The following is a 25,862-nucleotide window of genomic DNA, read 5'->3' as shown; positions in this document are numbered from 1 at the left end:
GACCGAGCCTTGGGGGAGTCCCACCGAGAGGTGGTTGGGGGTGTAGACAGTATAGATAGTTAGGCAGGGCCTGGCTGGCACAGTAATAGCAATTACCAAGGTCCAGCTGCAACAGATAGGGCTGTATAATGCAGTGTCAGTGGGCAACACAAAAAAAAACCACATCAGGGGGAACATTAGCTCTCAAAAGAGCTGTTGAGGGGTGCTATTTTAGCAATAACAATCAGCCAGGAGCAAGCTAACAAGCCTACAAGAGCCTAACTAATCTTTCCCTATGAGAGTCTGCCAGCAGCTGTCCCTTCACTAATTACTGCAGGTACACGAGTGAGTGTAATGGCCAACACTGCCTGCCTTTTATAAGGGGTGGGAGTGGTTCCAGGAGAGAGTGTAGCCTAATTGGCTACAATGTGCCTGCTGACTGTGATGTAGAGGGTCACCTAATGACCCTAATGGCGCACTATGGGGGCGAACCGAACTTCCGCAAAAGTTCACCTTTGATGGCGAACGCGAACCACCGAAAGTTCGCATGGAACCGTTCGCCGGCGAACCATTCGGGCCATCTCTACTCACTAGTGTCACCACTTCTTGCCAATGTGCTGCACCCTACTCTCCATCTTCCCTACACTTCAACTTCACAACTGGGAGTACTTCTGTGAAGGCAAAAGAGTCAGGAAGATGGAAAGCAGGGTGCAACGCATCTGCGAGACGAAGCATCATACCACTCCCAGTCTCCCACCAACACGCAGGTCCAGTTTCAAAGGCAAAACTAAATATTGCAGGGCTGAGGAATCGGTACAAAAATCCTCCGACTCAGACATTTATAAAACCACTGACTGAAAAATTTACCATTGCTGTGGAGTCGGTACAAAAATCCTCCTCCTCCTGATTACTTTAGTCTATGAATCCACTGACTCCAACTCCAGGTAGCCAGTATTTGCTCCGAATCCGACTCCACAGCCCTTGAATTCTGTACTTGCTGGATCATTCTTAATCCAGAGTATTGCTGTCAAGGCTGCAAGGAAGACTAACTTGAGCTTCCTTCCGTATCTAAAATGCTCACCTGGCTGCACATTGAGATGGATAGATATTTTTAATTATATTACACTTTAAAATGACATATGCTGCACCAATCTACTGTATATTTATATTTTATTATCACGGTGAAATTCATCTTTAAAGTAGTAAAATGCATCCGTTTTTTTTACACTCAGGCTAATTCAATAAGCTGGGCAGTGCAGTAATATTTGGATAATATAAAGCCATGTCAGATTACTACAGCAACCTGCCCGCTGTGTACTTCTCTGCATGTAATAATCATACTGTGTAATGGGCCACAGCCAGTGTTTCAGCTTCTATTTCAGATTACCACCGCTGGTGATCGTGGCCTCTGCAACTGAACAGCATGAGCCTGGAAAATGAATAACAAACGCATACTCGTTTCTGTCTGATGCTTTCTAGTCAGTTTGCTGTTCCTCCTCATATTCTCTGGAGTCTTCACACTTCCCTGAATATTATTCCAGCAGCCTCGCAGTGGCTTGCTTCTCTTTCCTCAGAGACAGGACGCTAAATGGAGCATCATATGAGGGCAATGACTTCTCACTAGGGTCTCTGATTGTGCAAACAATCTAAGCACACACTTCAGAGCTTCTTTATTAGAACTGGGACAGACAAAACATGTTTTGTACGTTGATATTCTTCTTGTTAATCTTCTAGGCTTTCAGAACAGGCACCACAAGATCCAGCATGTCTCCTTGCGGGAATCATCAACACCTCTACTTTAAAATCAATGAACATTCAGTTCCCTCTCAATACTGATGTTTCCAGGGCAGATTGGTATCTTCACACAGGTGTTGTAGCAAGGGTGGGGGAGCCAGTGGGCAGAGGCAGCACTGCGTATTATTCCAACCTGCTCGTGGTGGCATGAGATGCACTTTCTTTGTTTTGCTAGAACAGGTTTGTCAATCTCAAATAGACAATGGGCCGAAATTAAAAACATAGACCAAGCGGAGGGCCAACAGTCATAGACCAGTGGCAAATTGGTCACGTCCACTAATTTGTAAGAGATAGGGGACCCAGGGCAAAACACTGATGCTAAAATTTCACACCAGGACCTTCGCCTGCAGCCCTCAGGCACAGCGCCTAACTTGGTTGGTGGCATGGATAGTATTTGCTGTTGTGTCTCCTATATCTTACAAACTAGTGGTGGCGACCAGATTGCCGCAAGCAGGAAGCGAGTTCCGGCCTCAACTAGACTAACGTCAAAGTAGCTACACATGGGTTCATGTACAATATACAGCTCCGCATCCACGGCTTGCTGCCCCTAGTGGCCAGAGGAGTGCACTGCGCTGGACATTTACACATGGAGAAGAAACAACCACGTGGCCAGCGCTCCGAGCAAGAGAGTGATAGAGTGTAGCCGCCTTACTCAGTCACTCTATATGAGAGGGGGTTGGACCAAGAGGCAAGTCTTTATAGAAAGAGGGTAGGCTGGAGGGGCAGAGCCGCAAGCGTGCCTGCAGGCCAAACTCAGTGTTAATGGCACTAACACTGGCGGGTCAAGTTCGATGGCGCTGCAGGCCAAATTTGTCCCTGGCCATTCAAATGAATGAAAGAAATTGTTTAAACAATACCAGCTTTTCCTGTCACAGTAGATCTTGTCGCCTCATCCTAGATGCTACATGTAGCGTCCAGGAACGGCTACGTTCGGCAATTCCGTGTCCCCTTAGGGGCTCAAGATGCCACAACGAAACTCTGTTAACTGATGCCAAAGGCTGGCAAATGCTTTTCTGCTCGATAGCAGAAAAGTATTTGCCATAGGCTAAATGAGCTACTGTTGCCGTCAGACGCCCACCTGAACCAGGCCTATGGGCTGTGGCCCACTAGAACGCAGATGAAAGTTAATGGTTGCAAACCCACAGGAGTGATTTCAATTGGTGTCACACTCATGTCACATTCATGGAACATTTTTGGACTGACTGTGCCAATACAAAAGTGTAGTACCAGTGCAAAGTTCCATTGGGATCGCTGTGATTTTGTGTGCACGGTACACAGCACATGCAATAGAGCAGAAAATTGTGCCGAAAACCGCGGATGAAAACACTGCACAAAGCGCTTGAGGAAGCGCAAGTGCTGCTCCCAGTGGGCGCCTGGCCTAATTCTTGAAGCAGATGCATTAGCAACATTTAAGGGCTGGTTCACACGGGCATTTTTGTGGCATATAAAGCAGCGTTTCTGATGCGTTGTTTTTTGGGATCTACCACCGTCCCATTCAAGTGCATTGGAGCATTTAGAGCTGGCTTTTGCAGGCTTTCATGAAAGCCTGGCGGTAGATCCCGGCGTTGCATCTAGTCTCAAAAGCAACATGTTGCTTTCAGAGGCAGCAAATGCCAGGAAACAATGGCAGAGACCACAATTGCTAGCCTTGAATGCTTCCTAAAAGCCTTCAAAAGCTAGCGTCTAAACGCTGGCATTTAAACGCCGGCGTTTGAGCGTGGCGCTGAGCGAAAGCTCGGCAGAAGCCAGTGTGAACCAGCCCTTAAGGTGGAGTAAATGCAACTTTAAACAGCAGAGACAGACTCTGTTGGTTTGAAACCAGGGCTGTGGAGTCGGAGTTGGAGTCGGAGCAATTTTGGGTGCCTGAAGTCGGAGGTTTCATAAACTGAGGAGTCAGAGTCGGGAGACGGACAATTTTTGTACCAAATCCACAGCCCTGGTAAGTATTAGGCTAAGGAGTCGGAGTCGAAGAGTCGGAGTTATTTTGGGTACCTGGAGTCAGAGTCGGTGGTTTCCTAAACTGAGGAGTCAGAGTTGGTGTCGGATGATTTTTGTATCGACTCCACAGCCCTGTTTGAAACCCAGGACATCCATGGTTAGAAGAGTGGAGGAAGTGGAAACTAAGCACACAAGCTGGATTAAACTCGGTGACTGTTATGGACTGTCTAGGCTGAGAATCTGGCATGCTGGCTCTGTAGCGACGTCCAACCCGTGTGCATTGTTCTGTTCTCTCCACCCCTTGCATAGCAATAGACTGTACTGCCCTCTGTGCTAAACTGTTGCCTGAGGTATTGAGCCTGCGGGTGATGGTGACATTCTCCCAATATCACATAAGCTGGAGGGAGGAAAGTGGGCGGGGGGATTATGAAGGTCCATGGAAGGTATCAGAGACACCTTGGAGACGAGCAGAAATAGATGAAAACCTATTTTGATTGACAAAAAAATATTGTGCCTATTTTTGCATGACAAATAGTACTGTGATGCACCAGAAAAGAATTAAGTAGATCTTCCTGTCCATAGATCCATTCCAGTGGCCAAAAAAAAGAGAACAAGGCAGATATGAAACAAATGCTCACTAGTGATAGCACTATGTGCAGAAGAACAGAGAAGGCATAGTCATGCTCCGGTTACCTTTAATCAATAGTTATCACAGACAAGTGATAACCATTGATTAACTTGTCTGTGATAACTTGTCTGGGATAACTGTTGATTAAAGGTAAGCAGAGCATGAGTAATTGGTTCCAAATCCAGTACAGACTGTCTACCATCCACCAGCTGCATCTAGTGCCAGTGCTTTAGGATCTCTTTTTGAATGCTTACTAGTGATAGCAAGTCCATATCTGGGCATTTGCATCACTTATCAACTTTAGGTGAAAATAAAAGTATGGGGTCCCCTTTTAACCTTTGTACTGCATGCAGGCTGGTACTCCCCAGGGAGCTTGGAATTCACAAGCATGGGCTTCCAGCCTTTGTGAAATACCAACCCACATGAATTGGTGGCAATAGCAGGTTTGTGGCTTTAAACACGCACACACGCACGCACGCACACATGCACGCATGCACATACACATACCTTTCCTTGTTCAAGGGTCCTTTAAGCTAATTTTTCAGGAAAACACTGCAAATGGGGGGAAAAAAGTATCAGATGCAATACACGGTCTCTTTTTTAAAGCAGTGAAGAGCTCTGCACTGATTTCTAAACGTTTATTGTATTGCTACTGCTATTAGGCATTTATATAGAGCTGACATCTTCAACAATGCTTTTACAGAGTGCACAGTCATCGTGTCGCTGCTTCTTGGAAAGCTTACAATCTAATCCCTACCATAGTCATTGCCCAAAGTGGCAAAGTCCCTAGCATAGTCATAAAAACTGCTGCACTGTGAACACACTCTTGGCTCTTTACAGCCCTGGTAAGAGGCTAGGACATTGTAAAATGTGTTGTTCTCAAATTCCTTGCATTGCTTGCCATATAATGTTGTGGTTTTCTGTTTCAATATACTAGAGTAGTGTTATTGTACAGTAATCCCCCTCTCCCTCCTCCAGCACCCTTCCATTCCTTTAAGAGCTGATTGGCTATAACCAGCACATCCTGCGTTCTTCTTACTGCTATCTCTGCGTGTTTACACAACTGGAGAGGCTTGGGATAAACAGTATTATGTGAGCCTGTAGCAGGTAGGGATCACATATCATGAAGTCATAATCAGCTTTGACATGTTAAAGCCAAAACACATTCTTGTATGAAAATTAACTCCTGAGCTACTTGAAAGTCACACTCGTACCCAAAATGCCAAATAGGAATAATGCTGCAACAAAAGTGCATGGATACAGGAATAAAGACAAGCCAGATCTGAAATACAATAATACATTACAATAACAATTGTAAAGTGTTTTTCTCCCATAGGACTCAAAGCATATAGATATGTCTCAGATCAATACACAGTTGCAGGGTGGACTGTGCAACAGACAAAATAGTCATAGGTGCATAAATGTTAAACAGGCAGCTTTTCCGCTTTGACTTTGGAGATGTGCTGATTGGGTGTGGCACTGGCAAGGAGTTCCAAAGGGTAGGAGCAGCATGACAAAAGGCTCATGCCCCAAAGGTTTTGAGTTGGACTCTGGGGGTGACCAAGCTATTAGATCCTGTTGATCTGAGGTTGTGGTATGATGCACTTACAACAAATTATTCAGGAACCCTTGGCCTATATTGTGTAAAGATGTAAATGTTAGTAGGTATGACCTGTGTGTAGTTAGGGATTACCAAAAAATGAATTCTATAATACTAACATGTGTGTAATGTTTTTCTCCTGTTGTAGCAAAGCACTCAACAGCTGCAGCCACTGGGACACGCTCAAGGGGCCACCCTTCGTAAGTTACTTACTGTAGAGGGACCACTAGACTACCAGGAAACGCTGTATATGGGGGGAGGGGGTGGGGGGAGTCCACGAGACTACGAGGAAGAGCTGTATGGGGGATGGAGAGGGACCACTAGACTAGACTACCAGGAAACGCTGTATATGGGGGGAGAGGGTGGGGGGAGTCCACTAGACTATGAGGGAAAGCTGTATGGGGGATGGAGAGGGACCACTAGACTACCAGGTAACGCTGAACAGTGGTGGGATGGTGGAACCACTAGAGTATCATAAAACAGAAGGTGGGAGGGGTTCACTAAACTACCAGGGAATGTTGTATGGGGCCACTAGACGTCCAAAAAACTTGAGATGGGGTAACCACTGACTTTCAGGAAATGCTGTATGGGGAGAGGAGAGGTAACTAAACAACCAGGGAGAGCTTCAGGAGTGTGGGAGGGAGGACTACTAGTCTACCAGGAAGTGCTGCATAAGGGGAGGGAGACCACTAAACTACCAGAGAACGCTGTATGGGGAGGGAGGGGGGAAACCATAAGGCTACCAGTAAAGGGTATATGGGGAAGATGGGGGTAACAACTAGACTACCAGGGAATGCTGTATGGGGCCTCTAGACTACCAGGGAACATTTTATGACGGTGAAGTAACCACTGACTCTGAGGGAGCACCATACGGGAAGAGGAGGGGTAACTAGAATACTAGGGACAGTTGTATGAGGGTGGCAGGGAGGACCACTTGTCTACCAGGGAATGCTGTATGAGGAGTGGGGGGCCTGCTAAACTGCCAGGGAACGCTGTATGGGGAGGGAGGGCTACTAGGCTGCCAGTAAATGCTGTTTGGAGGAAGATGGGAGTACCTGAAGTGACTAAAAGTGCCCCTAGGGAGTATTTATTCTGGGAGGCGGAAGCTACTGGATCCTAAAAAGGCTTTCCTTGTCCTCCCCTGCAGTCCCATTCCAGCGATGGGACCCCTTAAAACGAGCTTGTTGATAGCTTGTGCAGGTGCAGTACCACAGACTGGCTCGGTCTTTTTCTGAAAAAGTCGGGCCGGATCCGCTACTGCACCTGCACAGTAGCATGGACCTGATCAGGCTCAGCTATTTCCCCCAGAGCCCGAGCGATACGGTGCCCAAGGTAAAGTATCCCATTGTGGCCTTTGCAAACCCCACAGGTTTGCTTTAAAGAGAATCTGTACTCTGAAATTCTTACAATAAAAAGCATACCATTCTATTCATTATGTGCTCCTGGTCCCCTCTGTGCTGTTTCTGCCATTCTCTGCTGCAAACCTGGCTTGTAATTGCCAGTTTTAGGCAGTGTTTACAAACAAACTAACCAGCTTCTAATAGGCTCAGCTAAGCAGAGTGTGTTAGTCACACAGAGCCTGCAGGGGGTGTGTACAGCTTCTAGCTAATCACAAGCAGCCCTGCACATTCCAGTCTGACTGCCTCAGCCTGACTGTGCCGACTATAGAGAGAAGATTAGATCATATAACAGAGATAACACAGCTACTGTGCAATTAGGAAAAGCTGCAGTAAGCCAGACCACATTAGAAAAGGCATAGGAACTTATAGCATAGAAGAAATAAAGATAAACAATTTGTTACAGAGTCTCTTTAAAAGGAACTATAGGTGTGAGACTTATGGAAGCTGCTATATATATTTCCTTTTAACCATTTCTGCCGCCCAGACGTGAAGCTAACGTCCGGGCGGCTGCTCTGCTGCAGTGCCGCGTGCCCCTGTGCCCCCGTGCTGTCCCCCGGTAGCCCTGGGATCAGTGAACGGGAACATGGTTCCCGATCACTGATCTGTGTCCTCAGCAGAAAAACCGAAGCGCTCTTACAAGAGGCTTCAGTCTTTCTGCACGTAAAATTTTCCACGTCATCCTTGTGCTTCTGGTTAGCAAGAAGCACAAGGTGAAAAAAAACTGAAGGTGGCCATCTTGTGGCCAAATAGTAAAACTACATCTACATATTTTTTACATTACAATTTACACATATAATAACATTAAAATTAACTGTTTATTTCCCACACCAAAATATTACCCAAATAAAATGTTTAATGGAAAAAAACAATTACAATAAAAAATAAAAAAAAGACTTAAATAGTTGCCTAAGGGTCTGAATTTTTTAAATATGCATTTGAAGGGGGTATACTACGAACATTTTTTAAATTATAAGCTTGTAAATAGTGATGGACGCAATACGGAAAAAATGCACCTTTATTTCGAAATAAAATATTGGCGCCATACATTGTGATAGGGACAAAATTTAAATGGTGTCATAACCGAGACAAACGGGCAAATAAAATACATAGGTGGCGTGGATCATTTTAAAGCTATAATGGACGAAAACTGAGAAATAATGAATTTTTTCAATTTTTTTCTTATTAATCCTGTTAAAATGCATTGATAAAAAAAATAATTCTTAGCAAAATGTACCACCCAAAGAAAGCCTAATTAGTGGCAGAAAAAACAAGATATAGATCAATAAATTGTGATAAGTAGTGATAAAGTTATTAGCGAATGAATGGGAGGTGAAACGTGCTCTGATGCATAAGGTGAAAAATCCCCGCGGGCTGAAATGGTTAAAGAGAACCTGTACTGAGTAAAAATATTTAAAATAAACACATGAGGTAACTTCAAATGAACATTGCATAGTTACCTTGCCATCAGTTCCTCTCAGAAGCTCACTATTTTCTTCTGACAATAATCCCTTCCAGTTCTGACAATATTTTGTCAGATCTGAAATATATCTGTTGCTGTCAGTAAAAGATCAGTTGCTGTCAGTTATAACTTAGAGGAAAACTAATGTACCAGGTAATGTCCATGTTTCCCTATGGCTCAAGTGGGCGATATTACAGTTTAACTGTGTGCTGACCAGGAAGATGTTATGGGTAATGGCCATTTTCAAAATGGAGGACGGAAAATTCCCTTGATCACAGAGAACAAACAGGACGCGGGACAGGAGAAAGACACCGAGGAGTAGACTACATGGAAGGTAAGTATGACTTGTGTATGCTTATTTTGACTTTTAATTTTCAGTTCAGGTTTTCTTTAAGCAATACCAGTTACCTGGCTGTCCTGCTGATCTTTCTGGTCAGTAGGGTCCGAATCACACACCTGAAACAAGCATGCAGCTAATCTTGTCAAATATGTCATAGATACCAGATCTGCATGCTTGTTCAGGGTCTATGGTTTAGAGTATTAGATGCAGAGGATCAGTAGGACAGACAGGCAATGTGTATTATGTAAAAGGAAATAAACATGTCAGCCCCCATATCTCTCTTACGTCGGGTTCCCATTTTTTAAGGGATTTTAAGGGTTATCCTGCCCAATTATCTTTGGGGGGACCCTGCCTATTGATGTGATATGCTGCCTAAATTGTTTGTGGAAAATGCTGCCTAGTTATGATTCTTTTAGGGGAAATCCTGTCTCTCTCTCTCTCTTTTTTTTGCAAGAAGTTTTGAATCAGGATGATACCATTTATTGGCTAACTTAGAGATGGATAAACAGTGAGCTTTCGACTTATAGAAAGCCTTCGTCGGACTGGTTCCTGACCAAAACTGAAAAACACAGTCTATATACACTGACATACAGAGGAGAAACATTCTTTAGCAAACATAAATGTAATTAGATGCCTTAACTGTTAATTACTGAGGAGGCTTTCCCACGCATCCTATCTAAATTGATAAGATCAATAGAATTCTCAACATGACATAAAGCAGACTCTGGTGATGGGGAGACATCGTAAATTCCGAATTCAAATGGTAACCGGCCTGGTTACATGCACCATTAATTCTAAGCTTAAGAGAATAGTGGCATTTAAAGCCAGCACATGAAAGCAAATAAAATGAATAGTGACAGTGAATTCCATCTTACACAGCATATGGCACAAAAATGAATGAAAAGATAGAAAAATTAAAATTAAAAGAATTGTGGCATTTAAAACCCATCGTACCAGCACAAGAAGTTAGAGTCCTTGTTTAAACCATCTTCTACAGTTTTGAACCAATGTATAAACTTAGTTTCTTGTGTTAGTCTCATGTTTCCCGATTTGAAGCCACCCATTAATACAGTGACACGAAAATCGCTTAAACTATGTCCAGGTAAACAAAAGTCTGTTGGTATTGGGAGATCAGCATATTTTGTAATATCCTTTTTCCTGCTGTTAATAGTGGATCTGTGGTGTGGCACGCAATCACGCAGTGGTTGACTTGTTTCTCCCACATAAATTCCTTTGGGGCATTTTGCACACATGATCACGTATACCACATTAGATGAGTTGCAGGAAAAGGTGCCTTGTACTTTGTATTCCTGTTGTGTACCTGGTATTAGTATGCTGTCAGTGGAATAGATGTGTTTACAGCAGTGATGCTCAAATACCCCTTTTCAAAATTCGAGTTAGGTCGAATTCGAATAGTAAATTATTCGAGATCAGTCGAATATTCGAGTCGAATAATTTTTACTATTCGATTCGACCTCGGAATTCGAGCTCACTATTCGAGTCGGTATTCGAGCTCATTATTCGAGCTGACTATTCGAAATGGCCTTAAATAGCTTCCAACACTTGTTTTGAGGGTGAATGATGCAAGAAACCTCTTTTTTTCCAAGTAACAACAGCAAGTGATTATGTGGGGATGTTCCTTTAAAAAAAAAAGTTGAAAAGAGAAGTTGTGTCCAGAAATTTGTTCAGTACTGTATATACTTCTTCTTCTTCTTCTTTATCTTCTATATCTTCTTCTTCTTCTTCTTCTATATCTTCTTCTTCTTCTATATCTTCTTCTTCTTTTATATTGTCTTCTTCTTCTTCATCATCATCTTCTTCTTCTTCATCTTCTTTTTCTTCATCTTCTTCATCTTCTTCTTCATCTTCTTCTTCATCTTCTTCATCTTCTTCTTCATCTTCTTCATCTTCTTCATCTTCTTCTTCTTCTTCTTCTTCATCTTCTTCATCTTCATCTTCTTCATCTTCTTCTTCTTCTTCATCTTCTTCATCTTCTTCATCTTCTTCTTCATCTTCTTCTTCTTCTTCATCATCTTCTTCTTCTTCATCTTCTTCATCTTCATCTTCTTCATCTTCTTCTTCATCATCTTCTTCTTCTTCATCTTCTTCATCTTCATCTTCTTCATCTTCTTCTTCATCATCATCTTCATCTTCTTCTTCATCTTCTTCTTCTTCATCATCTTCTTCTTCTTCATCTTCTTCATCTTCATCTTCTTCATCTTCTTCTTCTTCTTCATCTTCTTCATCTTCTTCATCTTCTTCTTCATCTTCTTCTTCTTCTTCATCATCTTCTTCTTCTTCATCTTCTTCATCTTCATCTTCTTCATCATCTTCATCTTCTTCTTCTTCATCTTCTTCTTCTTCATCTTCTTCTTCTTCATCTTCTTCATCTTCTTCATCTTCTTCATCTTCTTCTTCTTCATCATCTTCATCTTCATCTTCTTCTTCTTCATCATCTTCATCTTCTTCTTCTTCATCTTCTTCTTCTTCATCCTCTTCTTCTTCATCTTCTTCATCTTCTTCATCTTCTTCATCTTCTTCATCTTCTTCTTCTTCATCATCTTCATCTTCTTCTTCATCATCTTCATCTTCTTCTTCTTCATCTTCATCTTCTTCTCCTTCTTCTTCTTCTTCTTCTTCTTCATCTTCTTCTTCTTCATCTTCTTCATCTTCTTCTATATCGTCTTCTTCTTCACTTATTTCTCTTTTCAAATTTTTTTTTTTAAAGAAATGCAGCTATTTTTGAGCGTAACAAATAGCTGGTGGCGCACGCATGTTGGAAGCGCCATTGTATGTGCTCCCTGGCAGTGGAAACACACAGACAGCAGGAGGTAAATTCAGCAGCAGGAGGAGGAGGATGAGTGTGTGGCAGCAGGCAGTCAATGAGGCAGGCAGCGTGACATAATAGCCCTGGTACCTAGCGGTGATACCAGGGCTGTAAATAAACACAGCAGGCAGGAGGTCCCAGACAGCGGTCGTGCAGCCCACATTGTGTCCAATACACAACTGGGACAACACAGTTTTCAACCCGGGCACCTCAGAAAAATTAAACCTTTTTTTTTTTTTATGGTTTTGTAGTTTTGTTTTTACAACAAATTACACAGACAGATATAGCTATTTTTTGACGTAATAGCTGGTGGCAGAGTGGCAGCAGAAGGTAAATCTGTGTACCCTGGCGTTGGGAAACACAGACAGACAGACAGCAGCAGCAGCAGCAGGAGGAATGGAGGAGTAATGTGAGCAGCTATTGTTTGACGTAATAGCTGGTGGCAGAGTGGCAGCAGAAGCTAATTCTGTGTACCCTGGCAGTGGGAAACACAGACAGACAGCAGCATCAGCAGGAGGAATGGAGGAGTAGTGTGAGTGTGGCAGCAGGCAGGCAGCGTGACATAATAGCCCTGGTACCTAGCGGTGATACCAGGGCTGTAAATAAACACAGCAGGCAGGAGGTCCCAGACAGCGGTCGTGTAGCCCACATTGTGTCCAATACACAACTGGGACAACACAGTTTTCAACCCGGGCACCTCAGAAAAATTAAACCTTTTTTTTTTTTATGGTTTTGTAGTTTTGGTTTTACAACCAATTACACAGATATAGCTATTTTTTGACGTAATAGCTGGTGGCAGAGTGGCAGCAGAAGGTAAATCTGTGTACCCTGGCGTTGGGAAACACAGACAGACAGCAGCATCAGCAGGAGGAATGGAGGAGTAGTGTGAGTGTGGCAGCAGGCAGGCAGCGTGACATAATAGCCCTGGTACCTAGCGGTGATACCAGGGCTGTAAATAAACACAGCAGGCAGGAGGTCCCAGACAGCGGTCGTGTAGCCCACATTGTGTCCAATACACAACTGGGACAACACAGTTTTCAACCCGGGCACCTCAGAAAAATTAAACCTTTTTTTTTTTTTTTATGGTTTTGTAGTTTTGGTTTTACAACCAATTACACAGATATAGCTATTTTTTGACGTAATAGCTGGTGGCAGAGTGGCAGCAGAAGGTAAATCTGTGTACCCTGGCGTTGGGAAACACAGACAGACAGCAGCATCAGCAGGAGGAATGGAGGAGTAGTGTGAGTGTGGCAGCAGGCAGGCAGCGTGACATAATAGCCCTGGTACCTAGCGGTGATACCAGGGCTGTAAATAAACACAGCAGGCAGGAGGTCCCAGACAGCGGTCGTGTAGCCCACATTGTGTCCAATACACAACTGGGACAACACAGTTTTCAACCCGGGCACCTCAGAAAAATTAAACCTTTTTTTTTTTTTATGGTTTTGTAGTTTTGGTTTTACAACCAATTACACAGATATAGCTATTTTTTGACGTAATAGCTGGTGGCAGAGTGGCAGCAGAAGGTAAATCTGTGTACCCTGGCATTGGGAAACACAGACAGACAGCAGCATCAGCAGGAGGAATGGAGGAGTAGTGTGAGTGTGGCAGCAGGCAGGCAGCGTGACATAATAGCCCTGGTACCTAGCGGTGATACCAGGGCTGTAAATAAACACAGCAGGCAGGAGGTCCCAGACAGCGGTCGTGTAGCCCACATTGTGTCCAATACACAACTGGGACAACACAGTTTTCAACCCGGGCACCTCAGAAAAATTAAACCTTTTTTTTTTTTTTTTTATGGTTTTGTAGTTTTGGTTTTACAACCAATTACACAGATATAGCTATTTTTTGACGTAATAGCTGGTGGCAGAGTGGCAGCAGAAGGTAAATCTGTGTACCCTGGCGTTGGGAAACACAGACAGACAGCAGCATCAGCAGGAGGAATGGAGGAGTAGTGTGAGTGTGGCAGCAGGCAGGCAGCGTGACATAATAGCCCTGGTACCTAGCGGTGATACCAGGGCTGTAAATAAACACAGCAGGCAGGAGGTCCCAGACAGCGGTCGTGTAGCCCACATTGTGTCCAATACACAACTGGGACAACACAGTTTTCAACCCGGGCACCTCAGAAAAATTAAACCTTTTTTTTTTTTTATGGTTTTGTAGTTTTGGTTTTACAACCAATTACACAGATATAGCTATTTTTTGACGTAATAGCTGGTGGCAGAGTGGCAGCAGAAGGTAAATCTGTGTACCCTGGCAGTGGGAAACACAGACAGACAGCAGCATCAGCAGGAGGAATGGAGGAGTAGTGTGAGTGTGGCAGCAGGCAGGCAGCGTGACATAATAGCCCTGGTACCTAGCGGTGATACCAGGCCGTAAATGAACACAACAGGAGGTCCCAGACAGCGGTCGTGCAGCCCACATCGTGTCCAATACACAACTGGGACAACACAGTTTTCAACCCGGGCACCTCAGAAAAATTAAACCTTTTTTTTTTTTTTTTTATGGTTTTTTGGTTTTGTTTGTAAAACAAATTACACAGATATATAGCTATTGTTTGACGTAATAGCTGGTGGCAGAGTGGCAGCAGAAGGTAAATCTGTGTACCCTGGCAGTGGGAAACACAGACAGACAGCAGAAGGGCAGTACACAGCAGCCCACTGTAGGTGTAAAATGTGTGGCTGCAGGCGACGTAATAGTCAAAGTGAACCAGGCTGGCTTAGTGAGCAGGAGCCAGGAGGTGGTAAAGGGTGGTAAGGCACATTAACGATGGTTCTTAGCCAGTTCATGTCCCCCTCTCGCCGACAACAGGGGCCAGGAACTCGCCTTCCACCCACGCCTGGTTCATCTTGAGAAACGTCAGTCTGTCCACAGACTTGTGAGACAGACGTGAGCGTTTCTCGGTGACCACACCACCAGCTGCACTGAAGCAGCGCTCGGACAGCACGCTGGAAGGGGGGCAGGACAGCACTTCCAGGGCGTACTGCGCCAGCTCGCTCCAGATCTCCAGGCGCTTGACCCAATACTCCATGGGATCAACAGGGGCATCGCTGTCAAGCCCGCTGTAGGACCCCATGTAGTCAGCCACCATGCGGGTCAGGCGCTGGCTGTGACCGGTGGAGGATGCTGCTGCATGCACCTCCTCTCTAGTCACTGCTGCCGGAGCCTCTACAGTCCTGTAGAGCTCGTGGCTGAGAGACAGCAGGTCTGTGGGGCGCTTGCTGCTGGATGCAGGCACCTGCTGCTGCCTCTGTGCTGGCTGCTGGACAGTGGGGGTGGAAGGCTGGGGGAAGGCTTCCTCCAAGCGCTCAACAAGGGCCTGCTGCAAGCTCCTTATTTGTTGCGCTGGGTCTCCTCCTGCAGGCGGCAGGAACTGGCTCAACTTCCCCTTGAGGCGTGGGTCCAACATCATGCTGATCCAGATTTCCTCCCTCTGCTTCATCTGGATCACCCTGGGGTCTCTGCGCAGGCACGTCAGCATGTGCGCTGCCATTGGGAAGAGGCGGGCCACGTCTGCTGGCACATCGACGGCAGTGCTGCTGTCCTCATCCACCTCCTCTGCCTCGTCAGCCTCATCCTCTCTCCACCCCCGCACCAACTCAGCTGCACTGTGCTGCTCCCCCTCATCAGCAGCAAGGTCAGGGACCTCCACCAAGTCCTCCTCCTCCTCCCCCTCAGAGGTGGACTGTGCAGCTGCTTGCCACTCCTGCTGGTCCAAGGCTGCCGCTCCCTGTTCCAGCAAAGCATCGAGGGCCCTGTTCAGCAGACAAACCAGGGGCACCCACTCGCAGACCATAGCATGGTCCCGGCTCACCATGTTAGTGGCCTGCAGAAAGGGAGCCAGCACTAAGCACACCTGCTGCATGTGCCTCCAGTCATCATCGGGGACGATGGACGGGATGTTGCTGGTCTTGTCCCTTCTCTGAGCGGCGGAAACAGTGGCCAGGGCAAGGTACTGGTTGACAGCGTGCTTCTGTTCAACCAGACGCTCCAACATCGCCAGGGTGGAGTTCCAGCGAGTCGGAACGTCAAGGATCAGCCGATGGCGTGGCAGATCCAGCTCCTTTTGCACGTCTTCCAGGCTCGCACAGGCTGCAGCCGAGCGCCGGAAGTGACGCACAACGTTCCTTGCCGTTTCCAGCAGTTCGCCCATCCCCTGGTAGGTGCGCAAGAACTTCTGCACTACCAGGTTCAGCACGTGGGCAAGACAGGGGATGTGGGTCAGGTTTCCCCTGTCTATTGCGGCAACCAGATTGGCCCCATTGTCGGCCACCACCTCTCCGACTCTGAGGCCTCTGGGGGCCAGCCAAATCCTCTCCTGCTCCTGGAGTTTGGCCAACACATGGGTTGCCGTCAGCTTGGTCTTCCCAAGGCTGACCAAGTGCAGCAGCGCTTGGCAGTGGCGGGCCTTCACGCTGCTGCTGAGGCGGGGGGTTTGGCCAGGTGTGCCGGAGGATGGCAGAGGATTGGAGGAACCTGCTGCAGTTCCCCTGACCCTGCAGGGTGGCACCACCCACTGTGTTGCTGCTGCTGCTGTGCCCGCTGCTGCTCTCCCATCCTCACCCCCTTCCACCAAGCTGACCCAGTGGACAGTGAAGGACAGGTAGCGGCCTGTCCCGAAGCGGCTGCTCCAGGAGTCCATGGTGACGTGGACCCTTTCACCAACCGCGTGCTCCAGCCCTCGCTCCACATTGGCCATCACAAAGCGGTGCAGTGCAGGAATGGCCTTGCGGGAGAAAAAGTGTCTGCTGGGGAGCTGCCAGTCTGGGGCTGCGCAAGCAAGCAGCGCACGAATGTCGCTCCCCTCCTGCACGAGCATGTACGGCAGGAGTTGGGAGCACATGGCCCGTGCCAGCAAGCCGTTCAGCTGCTGCACGCGACGGCTGCTGGGAGGCAGAGCCCTAACCACCCCCTGGAAGGACTCGCTCAAAAGGCTCTGGCGTGGCCTTTTGCTGGCACGGGAATCAGCAGACACAGCGGAGGAGGCCACTGAGGACTGGCTGCCAGAACAGGCCTCAGTGTCGGCGGCAGGAGTTGCAGAGGGGGGAGGAGCAGTGCGTTTCCGCACTCCTGCTGGTGCTGCTGGAGGAGCAGGAGGGCGGGTGGCTGCTGTTGCTGCTGCTGCTGAAGGCTGTGCAGTGATGGGTGTGGTGCCACTGCCAGCACCAGATGCCTTCAGCCTCTGGAACTCCTCATGCTGGTGGAAATGTTTCGCAGCAAGGTGGTTGATGAGCGAGCTGGTGCTGAACTTTAAGGGGTCTGCACCTCTGCTCAACTTCCGCTGACAGTGGTTGCAAGTGGCGTACTTGCTGTACACAGTGGGCATGGTGAAATATCACCAGATTGGTGACAGAAACATCCCCCTACGGCATGGAAGCGCTGCTGCCTGTCTCCCTGTGGTGGTTGGGGGGGGGGCTTGGGGGGCTTGGGTGCGGCTGGTGGTGGTACTGGCAGATGCTGCTGCTGCTGCTGAGCCTGAGACACCAGCAGGCTGTGGGACCTGCCTACTGCTGCTGCCAATGCTTGCAATGATGCGCCTCCTTGCAAGGCCCACAAGAGCATCCTCCTCCTCAGAGCTGCTGAGGACGACATCCCCTGGAGGTGGTGGCACCCAGTCTCTGTCTGTCACGGGGTCATCATCATCCTCCCCCTCCTGAAACATGTCCTGCTGGGATGAGGACCCCCCAAACTCCTCTCCTGATGCATGGATGGGCTGCTTGACTGTCGCCACAGTCTTGCTGTCCAATCCCTCATCCCCCAAAGTGCCCATCAGCATCTCCTCCTCAAAATCGCCAACAACAGCAGACAATTGACTCATGATGCCTGGGGTCAAAAGACTGCTGAATGACAGGTCGCCAACTGACGGTGAACTGGCCTCCTCCCCAGGCCCTGCTGGGCGGCTGCTGCGAACAGGGGTGGTGGTGAGGGTGGAGGCCTCGGATGCAGAGCTGATGGCGGGCTGCTCATCCTCCGTCATGAGTTGCACCACAGTGTCTGCATGCTTTTCCTCAATGGGACGTTTCCGACCCGGCTGGAGGAAAATCGGAGCAGGTGCTACACGCTGCTGCTGCTGTGTCTCTGCAGCGTGAGTTGCAGATGCTCCTGCTGGGCGGCGCCCAAGGCGTCCACGGCCAGTGGCTATGGGAGGAATGTTAGCCACTGACGCTGCTGCTGCTGCTGCGGAACTGTGCATGGTGGCGCGGCCGCGGCCTGCCACAATGCTGCTCCCTCTCCTCCTGATTCCCTTGCTGCCCTTCCCCTTGCCCAAACCGCGCTGGCTGCCACTTCCAGACATCTTCGATGTTTTGGGCGTATAGACAAAAGTTTTTTAAAAGGGCGGGTGAAAAGTGGGGTACTTTAATGGAGTGGGTTGGTGGGTGAGGTGACTGAGTGAGTGTCCCTAGTACATAAGTAAGTAGTAACAGTCAGGAAGTACAACTAGCAGTTACAATAATCAGTAGTAATCACAAGTAAATTTAGTGTGTGTACACTACAGACAGTGAGTGCACGCACGCACGCGCAAACACGCGCAGGAGCTAGCCTATGAACAGTGACTGAGTGAGTGTCCCTAGTACAGTAAGTAAGTAAGTAGTAACAGTCAGTAAGTACAACTAACTAATTACAATAATCAATCAGTTATCAGAAGGAAATAGAGTGTGTGTAGTGTGTGTACACAGACAGTGAGTGCACACACGCAGGAGCTAGTAGCCTATGAACAGTGACTGAGTGTCCTAGACTCCTAGTACAGTAAGAGTAAGTAGTAACAGTAAGTACAACTAACTAATTACAATAAGCAATCAGTTATCAGAAGGAAATAGAGTGTGTGTAGTGTGTGTACACAGACAGTGAGTGCACACACGCAGGAGCTAGTAGCCTATGAACAGTGACTGAGTGTCCTAGACTCCTAGTACAGTAAGAGTAAGTAGTAACAGTAAGTACAACTAACTAATTACAATAAGCAATCAGTTATCAGAAGGAAATAGAGTGTGTGTAGTGTGTGTACACAGACAGTGAGTGCACACACGCAGGAGCTAGTAGCCTATGAACAGTGACTGAGTGTCCTAGACTCCTAGTACAGTAAGAGTAAGTAGTAACAGTAAGTACAACTAACTAATTACAATAAGCAATCAGTTATCAGAAGGAAATAGAGTGTGTGTAGTGTGTGTACACAGACAGTGAGTGCACACACGCAGGAGCTAGTAGCCTATGAACAGTGACTGAGTGTCCTAGACTCCTAGTACAGTAAGAGTAAGTAGTAACAGTAAGTACAACTAACTAATTACAATAAGCAATCAGTTATCAGAAGGAAATAGAGTGTGTGTAGTGTGTGTACACAGAGAGTGAGTGCACACACGCAGGAGCTAGTAGCCTATGAACAGTGACTGAGTGTCCTAGACTCCTAGTACAGTAAGAGTAAGTAGTAACAGTAAGTACAACTAACTAATTACAATAAGCAATCAGTTATCAGAAGGAAATAGAGTGTGTGTAGTGTGTGTACACAGACAGTGAGTGCACACACGCAGGAGCTAGTAGCCTATGAACAGTGACTGAGTGTCCTAGACTCCTAGTACAGTAAGAGTAAGTAGTAACAGTAAGTACAACTAACTAATTACAATAATCAATCAGTTATCAGAAGGAAATAGAGTGTGTGTAGTGTGTGTACACAGACAGTGAGTGCACACACGCAGCAGCTAGTAGCCTATGAACAGTGACTGAGTTTCCTAGACTCCTAGTACAGTAAGAGTAAGTAGTAACAGTAAGTACAACTAACTAATTACAATAATCAATCAGTTATCAGAAGGAAATAGAGTGTGTGTAGTGTGTGTACACAGACAGTGAGTGCACACACGCAGGAGCTAGTAGACTATGAACAGTGACTGAGTGTCCTAGACTCCTAGTACAGTAAGAGTAAGTAGTAACAGTAAGTACAACTAACTAAATACAATAAGCAATCAGTTATCAGAAGGAAATAGAGTGTGTGTAGTGTGTGTACACAGACAGTGAGTGCACACACGCAGGAGCTAGTAGCCTATGAACAGTGACTGAGTGTCCTAGAGACTCCTAGTACAGTAAGAGTAAGTAGTAACAGTAAGTACAACTAACTAATTACAATAAGCAATCAGTTATCAGAAGGAAATAGAGTGTGTGTAGTGTGTGTACACAGACAGTGAGTGCACACACGCAGGAGCTAGTAGACTATGAACAGTGACTGAGTGTCCTAGACTCCTAGTACAGTAAGTAGTAACAGTAAGTACAACTAACTAATTACAATAATCAATCAGTTATCAGAAGGAAATAGAGTGTGTGTAGTGTGTACACAGACAGTGAGTGCACACATGCAGGAGCTAGTAGCCTATGAACAGTGACTGAGTGTCCTAGACTCCTAGTACAGTAAGTAGTAACAGTAAGTACAACTAACTAATTACAATATTCAATTACAATAATCAATCAGTTATCAGAAGGAAATAGAGTGTGTGTAGTGTGTACACAGACAGTGAGTGCACACACGCAGGAGCAGCTAGTAGCCTATGAACAGTGACAGTGAGTGTCCTAGTACAGTTACAGTATATATATAACTACAATACTAATACAATCAGTAGTAAAGGACAGCAGAAATACTGGTATAGAATAGAGAGAAATAAACAGAGGACAGGAGGACAGCTGTCCACACAGGCAAGGCCCTGAGGCCTAAAGCTGTAAGCCTGCAGCAGCTGGCCTGTCTTTATGTAACACAAAAGCTACTAACTAAAATACAATGTCTAACTAACAACAATATAGGTGTGTATAGGAGGTGTATGTGAGCAAAAACGCTAGGTAAATGACCACAATAAAGCTCTTGCTAAGCCAAAGCACAAAGGAGCAACTCTCTCTCTATGCAAGTCTCAGGCAAGGACGGAGAAACGTAACATGGCGGCCGCTATTTATAGGGTAGGGGCTGGCCAGGGTCCCCCTCTGTGATTGGCTGCCGTCAGAGGGCCTGGGAGCCCTCTGATTGGCTCTAAGGACATCAATCTGGGCTATGACGCTATTCGAGCTCGGTACCGAGCTCGAATAGCGCCGTTTGCTCGAATAGCTCGAATAGTGAATGGGCTATTCGAGTGTACGCGAATAGCCCATTCGAATAGCTACAGCTATTCGGAGCTCGAATACCGAGCTCGAATAGCTGGAAAGGAGCTCGAATATTCGAGCTACTCGAATATTCGAGCTCTGCTGAGCACCACTGGTTTACAGGTCCCACACTTTTTCCCTCGGCAGGGGAATGTTCCATTCTGTTCTTGCCTATTTAACCCCCTTGGCGGTATGAAACATTCCGCCAGGGGGAAGCGCAACAGTTTTTTTTAATTTATTTTTTTTTGTTTAAATCATGTAGCGAGCCCAGGGGTCGCTACATGATAGCCGCTGCTCAGCGGCATCCCCCCGCCCTCTTTGATCGCCTTCGGCGATCTCCGATCAGGAAATCCCGTTCAAGGAACGGGATTTCCTGGAGGGCTTCCCCCGTCGCCATAACGACGGGGCGAGATGACGTCACCGATCATTGGGAGTCATTGGGAGTCCCGATCCACCCCTCGGCGCTGCCTGGCACTGATTGGCCAGGCAGCGCACGGGGTCTAAGGGGGGCGCACGCCGCACCGGATAACGGCGATAGGGCGCGGGGCGGCGGCGATCGGGGTGCTAGCGCAGCTAGCAAAGTGCTAGCTGCGTCCAGCAAAAAAAAAATTATGTAAATCGGGCCAGCAGGGCCTGAGCGGCACCCTCCGGCGGCTTACCCCGTGTCACACACGGGTTACCGCTAAGGAGGTTAAGGCACTCCTCACTATCATCTGCTTAAGATTGGGTGGCTGTCGGAACGCTAGGAGGCGAGGTTCAGGGAATATCTTTTTCAGTCTCTGATCCTTGTGTAGAACAGGATGAAGTTCTTTTGCAATCTTTCTTAAGATTTCCAGGCGTGGGTTGTAGGTGACTACTAGTGGGACACGGCTCTCTTCCTGGCTCTGCTTGTACTCCAGGAGCTGAGTCCTAGGGATGTTGTTAGCTTTCTTGATTTGGGTCTCAGCCATTAGAGGATTGTATCCCTGTTTTATGAAATTCTTCTTAAGGTAATCCAGGTGTTTGTCTTTGTCATCCTTTACAGAACAGATCCGATTGCATCTTATTGCCTGGCTGTAAATTATGGAATTCTTTATATGTTTGGGGTGGAAACTGTCATACCTGAGGTATGTGGGACGATCCGTTAGTTTGCGGTACATGGACGTTTGTAAACTGTTCTCTCTGATGTATATGGTGGTGTCAAGAAAGTTAATCTCCCTGTGAGAGTAGCTCAATTTCAGTTTGATTGTGGGATGGAAGGCATTGAAGTTCCTGTGAAATTGGATAAGATCCTCCTCACTTGCAGACCAGATGATCAAGATGTAGTCGATAAAACGGAAGTAGGCCATGGGTTTTATATGACAAGTATTCAGGTATTCTTCTTCAATCTTTGCCATGAAGAGATTTGCGTACTGCGGTGCAAACCGTGAGCCCATTGCCACTCCCATTTGCTGTAAATAGAGGTCCTCCCCAAAAGTGAAATAATTGTGGGTGAGAACGAATCTCAACAGTCCAGCAATTGAGTTTATAGGTGTGCCCAAACCTTGAAGATATTTGTGACAGGCCACAATACCATCATTGTGGGGAATGTTGGTGTACAGAGACTCTACATCCATAGTGGCAAGAATGGTGCCTCCAGGCACTGGGCCGATGGCTGCCAGTTGGTTCAGGAGGTGTGTAGTATCCTGTATGTAGCTGGGTCTTTTACAGAGTAGAGGCTTCAAAATGTTTTCCAACCACCCTGTGAGAGTTCCATTCCCTGAGATTATGGGCCTGCCTGGGTTCCCCTCTTTGTGGATTTTGGGAAGCATGTAAAAGCAGGCTGTTCTTGGTTTTCAGGGATAAGGGTCTGTACATGAAGCCTGGTGTTCGCGGGCAATTTCTTTACCATCCTATTGAGTGCCATCCTGTACCTTTTTGTTGGGTCCTCCTGTAATTTGGCATAGTGCATGGTGATAGACAACTGTCTTTGTGCCTCCTGGATATAGTCACTGGTGTTCATTATGACTATGGCACCCCCTTTATCTGCTGGTTTAATAATAATGTCCTTATTCTCCTTAAGGAATGTGATAGCTTGTTGCTCTTGCAATGTTATGTTATGAGCCAGTGTTTTTCTTTTATTCAGAACCCTGTCAGAGATTTGGCGTCTAAATTTGTTGATGTACAGTATTTGTCCAGGGTAGGATTTTTTCCAGCTACAGGGGTCCATCCGCCTTTTTTTGTGGATCTGGTGTGTGTTGGCTCATTATCAGTAGTGTTGCAAGATTCCTTGTCATAGCAGTGTTCCTTGAGACGTAGCTTCCTGAAGAATTGTTCCATATCACCACAGAGTGCAATCTTGTCTATGGGCTTTGCAGGGCAAAATGACAGGCCTTTGGACAGTACTGCCATTTCAGCTTCAGTGGCCTGATAAGAGGAAAGGTTAATGACACCTGTGGGTTGCTCTTTCTCTGCTGCTGCGGTATCCAGGTGTCCACTCTTTATTCTGAGTCTCTGAAGTTTTTTCTTCTTGTTTTTAATTAAGATCCTCTGCAATTTCCTATAAAAGGTCTGTAGCTGTTTCCATGCTCCTGTGGGGTCATCAGTTAAAGATGATTTCAGACTTTGTATATGGTCCTTCACAATCCTCTTCATGTTTTATTGGTGGGGGAAGGGGTGGGTCAGAGGCAGGACATGACACATGCTGCATAATTATTATGGGGGATATTTCTGCTTTAATATAATCTAAGAAGTGGTTGCTGTGGAAAATATCTATCTTGTAATGTCTTGTATGTCTGTTTGATATTTTAGGAGAGGGGGCACACGGCTTCTAGGTTCATGAACATTTAGCCCCACCCACTGTATGTCAGGACTATGCCAATTTCTTTGCATAGTGCAGTACAGCTGCGCTTGTATGTGAAGCGGAGCACTCCCCAGATCTCAAATCCAGCAAGCTTTTAGATTTCTTTGGGGGTTCTGCGAGCCACAACAGAGGTCTGAAGGACAGCGTGGGAAGCCTTACAGGATCCAGAGGCTTCCCTTTTCTTATTTGCTTTTTGTAAAAAGGAGATAAAAATGTTATTAGCAGTCGAGTGGTGCCAATAGTGATTTTTTTTCAACTTCTTTTCTCTGTTTCCCTTTTCGCTGCTGATTTATAAATTGAGCACTAATCTTCACTCTAGCGATGATGGGCAGATTAGACCAAGAGACAAATCTCTCTTTGATCGAATCTGATTATAGAGAGATCTGTCAGTTGCTGATACACTGCAGGCCGATTCCTGATCGATTTCAGTTTGAAATCTCTCACGAATCAGCCAAGTCCGCTGCTGCCCCGCTAGTGTATAAATGTGCCCGGTTTGTGGATTTATACATTACCTGTCCTGTGTTGCCCACCGCAAGGTGCCCATCCATCTTTGGAATCCCCTGCTCTTTTATTAGCGCTGTACACGCCGCCATGGCATCACACACATGCCACATGCCAGCGGCAAGTATACCGCTAATGGGGGAGAGAGGTATCCCGAAGATGGATGGGCACCGTGCGGTGGGCGAAACAGGTAATGTATAAATGTACACACAGGGGGGCAAAATGTATACACTAAGGGGTACAGCACTGGGGGTTTCATCGCTCGTCACGATATCGCTCGCCGTTACCACCGTGCACCCGATTGACCAAGATGGCCCCACATCTTGCAGTATGTCCGATCGATGCAACGTCAATCGTGCATACTCTAGGTGGCACCTATTTTAATCCGATTCAATAATTATCGAATCGGATGGTAGATCGGGTGCCAGGTCGAGAGATGTATGCCCACCTTTGATCAACTCATTTGTTTTTAAATACCCCTTATATACAGATGATACACAACTGTACCTCTGGGCCCCAGACCTTAACTCACTCCTCACCTTTAGCGTTCGATTCCGCAGGCGATTCTCTTATCTTCTGCTAGTTTTTCTTATCTTTTTGCATTGTCTTCAAGGCGGAATCGAGCGATCAGGTGGCAGATTGGACATGTCCGAAAATATCTATCGAGCCGTGTATTCTCAGCAAGGCTCTCCACAATCTCTCTCCCCTATACATCTCCTCACTAATTTCTAGATACCAACCCAACCGCAATCTCAGATCTGCACATGACCTTCTTTTGTCCTCCTCTAGAATAACCTCCTTGCACTCAGGTATACAAAATTTCTTACATGCTTAACCTCTCCTTGGGAATACCCTTGCTCAACACATCGGTCACACTTCAACCTTTGAAATATTTAAATGCTCCCTCAAAACCTATTTTTTCGACAAGCATACACTCTAACTTAGGCCATTCCCCCTTCGACCTCTGGCCAAGTTGTACCGTATATCTTCAAATATAAGTCGACCTCGTGTATAAGTCGACTCCAGCATTTGACCCTCTTAAAGGACTTACGAGCCCAAAACAGGAAAAAAATGTCTTTACCTGTATGAATTTGTAACGCATGGAGGACGCCATCCGCGCCCTCCGTGCAGCACCGCCGGGTCCCCGCTGCTTTTGCTCCCCCCGGCCGGACCCCGACCCCACAGCCCGGGTCGGGCGCTCCTTCCTACTCAAATATGGCCACCAGAGGAGGCCGCGGCTGCGCAGTCCGCACCGACGCGAGTGCGGCTGCACAGCTCTAGGGCCTCCCTCCCCGATCCACGGTACGTAGCGTGGATCGGGGAGGGAGGCCCTAGAGCTGCGCAGCCGCACTCGCGTTGGTGCGGACTGCGCAGCCGCGGTCTCCTCCGGTGGCCATATTTGAGGAGGAAGGAGCGCCCGACCCGGGCTGTGGGGTCGGGGTCCGGCCGGGGGGAGCAAAAGCAGCGGGG

General features: G+C 46.8%; 1 protein-coding gene across 1 annotated transcript; it reads left to right on the top strand.

Moving 5' to 3' along the window:
* Positions 1-11,023: 11,023 nt before the first annotated feature.
* Positions 11,024-11,683, top strand: LOC137557615 (uncharacterized; the record flags this gene model as incomplete). The annotated part of the gene is made up of 1 exon (XM_068271692.1): positions 11,024-11,683. A coding segment is annotated over one exon (660 nt), but the record flags the coding sequence as incomplete, so codon positions are not given.
* Between the last annotated feature and the right edge of the window lie 14,179 nt (positions 11,684-25,862).

Source organism: Hyperolius riggenbachi, chromosome 1 (genome assembly GCF_040937935.1).
Source record: "Hyperolius riggenbachi isolate aHypRig1 chromosome 1, aHypRig1.pri, whole genome shotgun sequence".
In the NCBI taxonomy this organism is placed as follows: Eukaryota; Metazoa; Chordata; class Amphibia; order Anura; family Hyperoliidae; genus Hyperolius; species Hyperolius riggenbachi.
This window is presented reverse-complemented; position numbering and strand designations above follow the sequence as displayed.